Consider the following 12,025-nt stretch of genomic DNA (forward strand, 5'->3'; position numbering starts at 1 on the left):
CCCTCATACACATTTCTAAAATAAAAAAAATAGAGGCTATGGAGTTCTGTTGTGGAACAACGCTAAAAAAAAGAACTTGGAGTCAAAGCAAGAATAAATGGTTCAAATCTTTAGAGATATTGAAAAAAGAATAAAAGAGAAGATGGAAGGTATGAATGTATGAAATCTAAAAGCTCTGCTACAGTTTCATCTCTCTTCTACGTCGTTACTGCTCTGATTTTGTGAAAAGAAGAAATCAAATATGTAAAGTAAGCCTTATGTGTGGTAATTGAACTCATACAAAAAAAAAAGAACTCTTCAGAGTGAAGCCAAGGAGAAAGAATCATAATCGAAGTTGCATTGAGAGTATTTCCTGTGAGAGTTCAAATTTTAGATAATATTTTTACAACAAAGAAATATTTAGTCAAGATGAAAAGTTTTTTTAGAAAGTACTCAAGTTGGTTCTTCTTATAAGGTTTAAGACTATAAATCATCATCTCTTTCATAGTTTATTATTTTATTATTCTATTTCAATGTTTATCTTTTTCTGTTTTTTTTTTGAGTGAAAAAAGATATAAATGTGAGGCATTTAAAAAAATTAAATAGATAAAAGAGACCAAGAAAGAAACTTGAAGAAAAAAGTTAAAGTTGATTTCAAATTTTATTTGTTTGTATTTCTGTATTAAGAATTTAAAACGTTGAAGTTTGGTTTGTCTCCGGAGAAACTGAAAGCATGCAATGCAATCATCATCATATTTACGTGTCAAACACTCAAACTTCTCTTCGGTCGTTACATTTTTCTTCCCTAATTTCAAGTTGTGAGCATAGATATGGCTACCAATTTTTTGGGCGTGAGGGTGTCATAACGGGTATAATTTTTTAGGGTCTTGAAATGGGCATTACTTTTGAAGTACACCTTTTTGGGCCTTAAATGATCAAAGCCCTAAGCTGGGCCTTAAATTCAGAGTAATAGTTTATCATTCTCCGTCTTGGTAGGGGAAAAAAGGAACAAAACAATGTGTTCAGTACTTCAGTATATACTGCAGAGTCCAACCCAAAAAAAAAAAAAAGAAAGCGTGGATACTGGGTTATTTTTCTTAATTAAAAAAGGTTTTATTACATTTCTAAAGAAGTTCAGACGAAATAAAAAATAAAAAGATTTCATTTTCATCTTTTTAATACATTTATGAAATAATATGAGTTTTATTTTCTGAGAATTTTCAGTTAGTACAATGAGATGTATTTATTTATCTCTTGATTCTAGTTCGTAAACTAATAGTAAAATGTTTTACTAAGCCAGACAATCAGTTTGTTTTTTCTTTCTTAAATGATTATACATGTATTACATGTAAAAGGAAGCCTTTTTTAACTTTGTAATATGTAAATAAATATCTATAATTTTCCTTTACTGGCTATGTATCAATTAAATAATTAATACATTTTTATGAATTTCTCTTTTTTTTAGTTTAATTTTAATATACTGATAGCATAAAATTTTTTATACAATCATCTAATTAAATCTATGCATTTAGATGACTTTTTAAATAATAAATTTAAAAATCAATTATTTTTATAAATGAAATAATATACAATTATTTATAAAAAAATATTTTATACTGATAATACATAAAAATTAAAGGGTTTTTTATGAATTGCTAATGTAAGATTATTTTATACAACGTCGGAAAAGAAAAGTAAACTTATGATAGTGGAAGTGCGGTGACTTGAATTTTATAAAGTTGTAACTTTTTTTATTTCATGCAATAGCTTTTCAAAAGCCAGCACAATGTAAGGAACACAATCATAAATTAAATAACCCCCCCCCCCCCCCCACCCAAAAAAAAAAGAAAGTTTTCCAAAAAGTAAAAATGTAAAGAGCATTTCTTGCCAATGAAATATGCCGTCAATTCATATCGGAACCAAAAAAATCAGTATTATTTGATGAGAGATTATACCATTTTATTATGCTTTATGACGAATAAAATTTATTTATTTTTATATATTTTTAACTATATTTTATAATGATAAACTAGTATAAGATATATATATATATATATATATATATATATATATATATATATATATATATATATATAAGAAAGTGTGTTTTAATTTATGGACTTATGGTGGTGCAAATAAAACATATTCCAACTTTATAAAAAAGTAAATTCCATTTCTCAACACTCATATTTAGATAATTTAAACAAAAAATTTGTAGATATCATAAACTTGTCCATATAAGAATTACACGGAATTTAGAGACGGAAAACTTAACGATCAACCATTTGGAAAAACCGAAAAACAATGGTAAGCAAACACATGTATTTATCTAACCCACCGGTGGGGTTAGAGCATATATGGTAGGTTAACCAATAGCTAATCAGATCCAACCTTGCTTCCAATAATACGAATTCCTTGTTGGAAGCATCTATTTGCCTACTGTCTAGTACGTGCTTCCCACTACTTTCATATAATTTTTATTTAAAAAGTGATTTGATATTATTATTTTTCTGTTTAATTATTTTTAAGAAATAGTATGTGGAATGTGGCTAATATTTTTTTACATTTGAACCAATACTAACCAAGTTATTATTAAAGATATTAGTCTTCTAATATTTTTTTAAAAATTATCTTTCATCTTTGTTTTTTTTTTTAATTTTCTTTGAAAATAAAAGAAGACTCGTCAAAAATGAAAACAATTTAAAAATAATAAATAATAAAAAATGACATTATAAATTAAAGAGTGACAATATATGTACTATTATATTGAGCTAATAAATTAAATTATAGTATGTGATATTGAGCATAGAAGACGATGAACCCACGTTCCCTCCTTGACAAGCCCTTAATTTCTTCTTAATTTGTTGAAAATCATGCCTCATGACGTAATCATCACTTTCACATGGAGAAGACGATAGCATTCAACGCTTCATTATTGGCGAAATAACATACTGACTCCGTAGTTTACAAACTATATATCATAGCATAGATGTAGCTGTTCTTTTTTTGGTTTTCTGTTTCAATTTGCATATTATTTAATACAGAATTAGTGAAAATTCCTATATCTTTATGGTTTAGTCACCCATACTTAATTAACATGACAACTAAACTACTTGGAATAGGTGACATTATTGAATATATAGGATATAATTAAAAATTAAATCCTAGAATTGTTATTGCTTTTGATGAATATATAAAGTAATTTAACTAATTTTCACTCAGCTTTATGGCTTCATCACATGTGAGAAAATATGCCTCTCCCCTTTTCTGGTTACGCCAAAAGCAGAGTCTTTTCATTCAAGATATGTATAGTTAACAATGTATAGGATGAACTAGTACCAAGAAAAGAAAATCTAGGATGAGTGACATGTGAAGAATAAAATGAACAAATTTTGTTTGCCATTTTACTAAATTTTTGAATAAGCCTTTTTAAATAAGAGCTATTGCTTATATGCACTTTGTGTAAAAAGTAAAAACTTCTTAAAACATGAATTTATGCTTCTTTCAAATTTGATTTTTTAAAAGCAAATAATAAAACCAACATGAATAAGTTACACACATCTTAAGAAACACATAATTAACAAAGATATTTTTATCAGAATTAAATGAGTTGTAAAAATAGCATTACTCTTGTTCTTTTATTCATTTTAATTTAGTTTGAATATTGTAATTGACTTGGCTTCTATGTCTAATATCGAAATTTTGGTTTGGACAAGATCCAAAATATTTCAGAGAAAATTAAGGCAGTCATCAACATAAACAGCTGTCCTAGTAATAATATACTATTAAAAAAAAAAAGCCCGATGCAGAAGCAATTGAGGCCATAGGTGATACTATGAACACATTAAAAGGCTCATACTTATAAATTGAAGGCAAATTGTAAGTGAAAAGAATGACAAACTATTTTATTATTTAAATTATTAAATGTACAACGAAATCATCATGAAGGTCATCTACATACACAAGTGAACACCAAAACAATGAATCGCCAAATAAATCATCATAAATCATCGTCAAAGATATAGAATTAACAAACACCAGAGACAGAGAGAGAAATAAACAAAATTAAAAAGAAAACGCTACTCATCAACAAGAAGAAGAGCAGGGAGAATAAATCAAACGGATCCCGTACGTCCAAAAAAAGAATAAGATCAACAGCCACCGTGCCTCCACGTGGACGACTCCCCAGGGAAAGAATCTCATAAATCAAATCTTGTGAAATTACAAATCTAGGCCAACACCATGGCCAAGAAGGTTCCAGAAAGAGCAGTGCCAGCAATGGCCACCTTGCTCACCGAGAATGCACCGTTGCCAGCGGGTGTGTCAGAAGCAGCTGGGCCTGAAGATGGGCCTGAAGATGGACCTGAAGATGGGCCAGATGCTGGGCTAGGTGAGGGTGGTGAGGTTGAGGTGGAAGGAGCAGGTGCGCCAGCTGAGGGTGCTGGAGAAGATGCTGGTGGTGGTGTGACGGGTGCAGGTGCAGGTGGTGGTGGAGTTGCCTTTGGTGCAGGTACGGGTGCAGGTGGTGGTGATTGCTTCGGTGTTGGTGCCGGTGCCGATGATGACTTCGGTGGTGGTGGTGTGGTTGTTGGTGGCTGAGTGGGTGCAGCTCCCGGTGCTTGTGCTATGCATGACGTGGCAAACAGACCCAAGATCAAGAACAGTTGCACTGCACGTGAATCCATAACTGAAGCGGTTTTAGTGATGGAAAAGAGGAAGGGGTGGTGTAGAGAAGTTAGTGCTTAGTAGTAGTGGTGGAATGAAATGCGAGGGGAGGGTTATATATATAAAGAGTGAGATTTGGGAATAATGAAGTGAAAGTCTAGAAAGGCCAGCGATTAATAATGTGTCAAATAATGGGCTTAAGATTCCTTTCCAACTCTCTCTCTTTAAATTTATGGTATTTGTTAATAAATGATTGGATAAATTTGACAAAATAATACAAAAGTAATTAAAATTTAGGTGGTACGCATATGACATTTTCATTATTTGTGTTGTGTCTAAGTTCCAAACACTATACCATCTGTTTTCGTTGCATATACAGTTGTACATGTACCAAACCCACCATTATTCTAAAGGGAACAAAAATAAATGGTTAGTGACCTGTGTTCTTTTACTTTTTATTTACGGGTTTCTTCTAAAAGAGTTTTACATTTTTGCTTAAAGATTTTATTGAGATGACAATTTATAATTTAATAAGTATATGAAATATGAAAATCTTTTTTTGCTATCAAAGTTTAATTTGTATAATTAAATTGTAACAACGTATAAAGAACTAAGATATGAATGTTCTTGTTAATTTTATCATGAATGAGGGCATGGCCCTTGTAATGAGGGATTCAACACTTTTCTCCTTTTATTTTCATCTTTCTTTATTTAGTTTTGTTAGAGAGAAGGGAGACAAATGGTAATATTAGTGGAATGGTACCAATTCTTAGCTGGCACAGCAACTATGGAAGCTGTGTCCAAATTAGGGATTTCACAACATTTTGCATTGGCCACGATACTTTCGTGAGCGTACTTACTTTGTCCTCATGTCCATGTTAGTCGCCGAAAGATTAGCTTAATAAGCTTTGTTTGGTGGGTTGCGGAATCAGTGAGAAGTCGCTTTCTTAAGGCACGATTTCCTTAACCTTATTAGTTATTACCCCCCATACCTTAACGCGTTAACCTTCTTTTTCCTCTCAAATAAACTTCTTCAACCACTCTTGTCTTGCAGTCTTGGAGTCGTCTAGTTATTTTACCATATTACCCTTCTCACTTTTAGCCTTGAATGTTGAATCTAGTCCTCACGCGTGGATCTTACCATTTTCAATTTTCATCCATTGATTTGTTCCCAGTTGTAAGCGGCCATAGATTAGGTCGACACGCGGGTCCTTTTACATGCATGTTTAGGCCTTAAGGCATAAGGTGTAGATGCAAGTTGTAGTCTTGCTGTGTTCATTACTTTCCTCAAATGAATTAGCTTTGGATTACAAATCTAAATTCGATTACACACTGTGTATATATATTTCTTGTACATTTATTTTTAGAGAAAAAGACACATTTTTATTATGTATATTATATTTTTTTAGAAATAAAATAAAAAAAATAATTATTTTTTTTATATCTGATTTTTTAATTTTAATTTCTTAAATACGATTTTTTTAAACTCAAATTTTTAAGTAATTATCATAGTAGAGTACACAACAATACATAAACAACAAATATGACTTTTTCAATATGACCGATAATGACAACTATTATTATTATCTTCACAGTACATGGAATAAAATCATAAATCATATTTAATAAGGATTTTTTTCATTATAAATTAAAAAAATTATTATTTTTCCAATAAAAATATGACCTATATATTCTTGTGTATTCCTATGTATTTTGAAATAAAAATGATAATAATAGTTGTCATTGTGAAGTTTAAAAAATTAATATTTAAAAAATTAAAGTTAAAAAATAGAGTTTTAGAAAATAATTTTTTTTATTTTATTTCGAAAAAAATTCCTATGTATATTAGTAAAAATTTTAATTTTAAAAATTTATCGTTTCCTCAAACAAATAATAGATACAATGATATGAAGAATGATACAAATATTATTCATAGTAAAAAATTATATTTTGCATACAAATTGATGATAAATTATAAGAATCTTTATTTTTTATCATATGAAGTTAGTGTTACATTAAAATATGTTATATGATTCATTTACTGCCAAATATTTATTGAATGTTATCTTTAATTTATTATATTTATCAAAGTCTTAATATATATATATATATATATATATATATACATACGGCACACCCCTCCTAATAAGTAATAGAGATTGTATGATATTTGCATTATTGTCTTCTTATCTTTTGTAATTTAAGAGTGACTCTAATACTCTTTTGAGAGGAAGGTAAGAAGATTAGGAGAATTTATTATTTTTTTTGTTTTTATTGTTAATTATCAGTTAAATATTTTTAATTTAGTAATTTAATAATATATTTTTAAATATTAATAATTAATTGATAATAAAAAATAATAAATTTTATTGGCATATTCTTTTTCTTTTGCATGTATTATTGCTATTCTTTTACATTCTTTTTCTTTGTTCATTTGTTTTTAATTTCGCTCACAGCTTTCGAATGTCATATATAGATGGATTTTTTTCAATCGGTCACTTTTAGATGTGTTTCGGCTATTTTGGATTATTTTTAATTTACTTAATATTTTTTATATGCCTTGGTTAATAAAAGAAAAAATGAATTTTGAGCATATACTCATAATTAAAATTGAAAGGGTAATAAAGAAAAAAAAATACAGGAGACGATCGATTTATAAACTTTTGAAATATTATAATCTTTTGTGTTTTACCAAAATACAGGAGAGGATTTATAAAATAAAAAATATAGAAATAATTTATAAATTTTATTTTTTAATTTTGAAATACACAAATTGTTGGGAATGATTTGTTTTTGAAAAATATAAAAATAAAATTTCAGTTTTCAAGAAGTAATTTTTATTTTTAAAATAAAACATATAAACATAATTATTAAGAAATAATATATATATATATATATATATATATATATATATATATATATATATATATATATATAAAGTCATAGAAAACTATTTGTGAGGTTATCATAAACATGTAATTCACTAAAGTCTGCTGTTATAGTGCAATTCATCCACTATACCACAATATACAAATTAATTTGTGAAAAATGGGATATTGTTTTTTGAGAAAAAAATATTACACCATAAATATGAGATTAATTGATTGTATTTTTTTTAATTAGTGGATCATGTTAGCTAGCAAATTAGTTGAAAGTATATATTGGTCGAATAGAATTACTTACTACAAAGAAAGAATTTTAGGTTCTAAAGTAAAATAGAAATTAAAATTGTAACATCAAACATATTATTATGAATAATAACACAATGATTACTTTCATACGTAAATTACTACCCCCCTCCCCTAGCATAGAGCAAAAGTTCTCTCAATATTTTATTATTAATTTTTTTTGTTAACCTCTTGTCACCTCATTTGGGTTGTTTCTAATTATTATCTTTTTATTGTTATTACTAGTATTTTTCAAGATAGTATTTAAAATAAATATGATTGATAATTGGGGAGAGAGAAACAAATAATTAATAAAATACAAGAGCCGTTACAATTGGAAAACAACTACCAATCTAACATCATCATCCCTTCAACTCCTCCATGCAATATTTTTTTCTTTTTTTTTGTTTTAAAAATAAATTAAATTTATGGTGCATGTTTTGTTGTCGCGCTAGTGCTACCGTTGCGATTTGTGAACATGGTGAGTGATTAAAAGTTTAAAACTAAGAAAACATTATATTATGTGCGCAGCTGTAATTATTACCGGACAGCACAGTCATTAACAACACGCACGTGATGCGAAAATTGTTGAGAGTTGAGACCAACCATGTGGCAAAATGGGGAAATCCAATGTACCCCCCATGGTCATTTCTTGTACTCTAATCAGCAAAGTCTTCACTGTATACTATTTTTATTTTAAAAGAACTTTAACGATGAACTTATTAGGAGCTGGCAAAAGCTGGCAATTATTGGAGATCTTAATAATGTAAGTTTACTTGTACTACATACTTATTGTGCAATTTTTTATGTTTGTTCGATTCAATTTCGTGAAACAATATATGAGAAGTGATATCTGATGGTGCATGATAGTGATATATTATGATCCAGCCTGAAATAAAGTATATCATGAAAACTTTTATCTTAATTTGAATTGAAGCATACTCATTTTTTATGAATTATATTATGGTACATGTTATAGTGCTTATGGTTTAAGTAAATATGGTAATAACTATATAATTTTAACAACACTTAAAAAATATTGTTAAAATTAAAGTAATATTTTTTATTATTTAATATTAACTTTTAATTCAAAAATAAAAATATTGTCAAATTATAAAAAATATAACTTTAATTTTAGCAATATTTTTAACCATTATTAAAATTATTTATCCATCATAACCACCATAGTTATAAGCACTATAAACTCCACCTTATATTATAGGTTAAGATTGGGAATTATATGGGAATAATGTTTGATAGGAACAACATTTAATTGATTGAGTGATAGGTAAACTTGTCTCTTTTTTAATAGATCAGAATTCAAAAAATAAAAGTGTGAAAAGAAAGACAGTAATAATTAATTAAATTTTCTAAAGGAACTGAGGAAAGTATTCCTATAAAAACTTGACTTTATTTTATTTTCCACATAAATAAGTACATTAATAATATACTACTGTGTTGTAAAATGAATATAAAATAAATAAAGAAGAAGTAATATAAAATAAAAAATATAATTAGATAAATCTAGTAATAATATTCACCAGGATTTCAATATAAAAATGATTAATATATTATTAATATTATATGCTGTAGTATATATATATAAAAGAAAGAGAAAAATATTCGTAAAGAGAGAGTATTGATTTGTTTATTGTTTTTAACTGTATGTATTACTTCATATCAAGTTCTTATTTATAGGTATACACATGGACATCATTTTCAAACATTAATTAATATGATTTCCTTTGAAAACTTGAGACTCGTAGAAAATGGACATCCACCTCAGACAATCTTATCACAACATACTGCAATTTATTTTTTGATCGAGACTTTATGCATTGTACTACATTGATTATACCATCTTTGCACTTCATTTTTCTACAACATAGGGAATTGAAGGTCGATACAACTAATATGAGCCAACTGCCAACGTATATTGGTTAAGTTTAAAAAGTAGGTGGTTGTGTTTTTTGGTTCGTCTGAAAATATAAAGAAAGAGACACAAGCCTCACGCCCTCAAAAAAGTTGGTTGTTTTTTATAAACAAATAGACAAATAGAAGACCCAAAAAAAAAAGACAAATAGTAATTCCAGATATGAAAAAAGATAGTTTCATACTACCGGAAACTTGGAACATTATATTTCAAGATTGAGAATTGAATTGGATGTCACAATCATCTACCACACTATAACGTAAATAATGCAACCTAGTAGGGTAGTAATAATGTACTAATATCAATGTACATAATTAATCAAAAACGTGACCCCTGTTTTTCTTTTCTTAATGACACTACTACGTTTAATTATTTTTTTTTTTCATATTAACTAGACGATGCGTCTTATCTTTTGACCCAATATAAAAGAACCAATAAATAAATGTCAAGGAGGTTAACTCTCCTCCAAACTCAAATTCGAATTCTCTTAAAATGAAACATTAAAGCCACTTTGTTAAACTCCCAAAGGTTCATATATGGCTTTTAATACCACAACTTGAACTTGCAATTTATTGTTTATAATTTCAAGTTTGTTTCACTAATTATATACAATTGCAAGTGTTTTCTCACTAAAATGCAATTCCAATGCACACAAATAAATTAAAGGAATTACTAGGTCCTAAAAAGAAAAGGGGAAGAAGTGTTGTTTGAATCTTAGATCACTAACGCCAAATAATAGTGAAGAAACAAAAAGTGAGTAAAGTAGTTATTACTTGTTTATATTAAAAAGTAGTTATTATAATAGAATTTATACGAAAAGAAGTAACAGTTATTTTTTTTCCTTTAGTTCGTATATATAGGCCTATAGGGTGCTCAGCTTATATATTTTACACATAAATCACTACAAACTTTATCTAATTTTTTTTTATCTTATTTCCTTTTTTCTATTTATTCTGTTATGTTTTTTATCAACAGATCAAGAAGCTATCCAGAGCTTTAAACAGGGACGGATCCAGAAAGTTAAGTATGGAGGGTCGAATTTTAGATAATTTTTTTTATTTTATAAAAAATTAATATATAGTTATTAGAGTTAATTTTTTAAAAAATTTATTATATATATATAAATTTTTTTCATAATTTTATTTTTAATATAATAGTTACATAAAAAAATATAACAATATCAATAGTACATTATAAAATTATAAAGTACCAATAATTTATAGCGTGCTTAGTTAAAAATGATTACATATCTTATTAATTAAAATTAATTATTTTAAAAAATTTTAAAAATTTGAAAATAAATAATAAATTATTAATTATTTAAAAGACATAATACCTTTATAGAATACAAGATATAAGATATTTTTATAAAAGTTTTTCTTTCAACAATGTAAATTTAGAAGAAAAATAAATATTTTTTATAAGAACAAATATCTAAAGTACATAATATGAATACCAAAATATAACTATGTAGGTTATTATTAATATAATAATATAAATTTTAAAGATGTTAATATAAAATAAACAAATAATTTTTTTAAATAAATATAGAGATTATTATATAAAAATTAATTTGAAAGTTACAAAATCTTGAGGGTATGATATTGAATTAGTTAAGTTAAAATTATTAGTGAATTAAACAATTAAGACATAAATCTATCACATAATAAAAAATAATACATATGAAAATACTAAATTATATAATATTTTTTATTTTTTTAAATACATATCTCATATATAAATATAGTTTCTAAAAATTTTGGAGACCGAGGCCACTACTCGCCCCTCTCTAGGTCCGTCCCTGACTTTAAGTCCAGTAACATAGTAATTATACTGACAAATTCATCATCAACAAAATATCTTTTTCCATCCACTTCGACAAACTCGATAAAAACAACCATATAACATGGAAGCAAATTACACTTATCATACATTGTTCAAAGTTAAAACTTTGTTGATAATTTTTATTTGAAAAAGTGTCTTCAAAATTTGAGAATGATGCTGTGTCAAAACTGCAGACACAAAATCAACTACTTATAATTAGGAATGAAAGTTTCGAGATCTCTCCCTCATGATTTGGCTTCTTGTCTCAGTCTCTCCAACTATCAAGAACAAAATTATCAAATGAGGTCAATTTCATGAAATATGGAGCAAAATCTCATAATGTTTCACTGGTTGTTTAAGAGGCAGAATCAAAAATACAAATTAATGTAAGAAGCTATGCAAGCAATTCGTACGAAGCGATCTACGAACAGATCAAACAAAAAATAGAATTATAAAA

The 12,025-nt window shown here is 27.2% G+C and overlaps 1 protein-coding gene across 1 annotated transcript; it reads left to right on the plus strand.

Annotated features, from left to right (window-relative positions):
• The first annotated feature begins 3,843 nt into the window (after positions 1-3,843).
• LOC112746855 (uncharacterized) lies at positions 3,844-5,100 on the plus strand. Its single transcript, XM_072217385.1, is given in 1 exon segment — positions 3,844-5,100. A coding segment is annotated over 1 exon segment (504 nt). The 5' UTR covers positions 3,844-4,221; the 3' UTR covers positions 4,726-5,100.
• The last annotated feature ends 6,925 nt before the right edge of the window (positions 5,101-12,025 follow it).

This window comes from Arachis hypogaea, chromosome 15 (genome assembly GCF_003086295.3).
Source record: "Arachis hypogaea cultivar Tifrunner chromosome 15, arahy.Tifrunner.gnm2.J5K5, whole genome shotgun sequence".
NCBI classification, from domain to species: domain Eukaryota; kingdom Viridiplantae; phylum Streptophyta; class Magnoliopsida; order Fabales; family Fabaceae; genus Arachis; species Arachis hypogaea.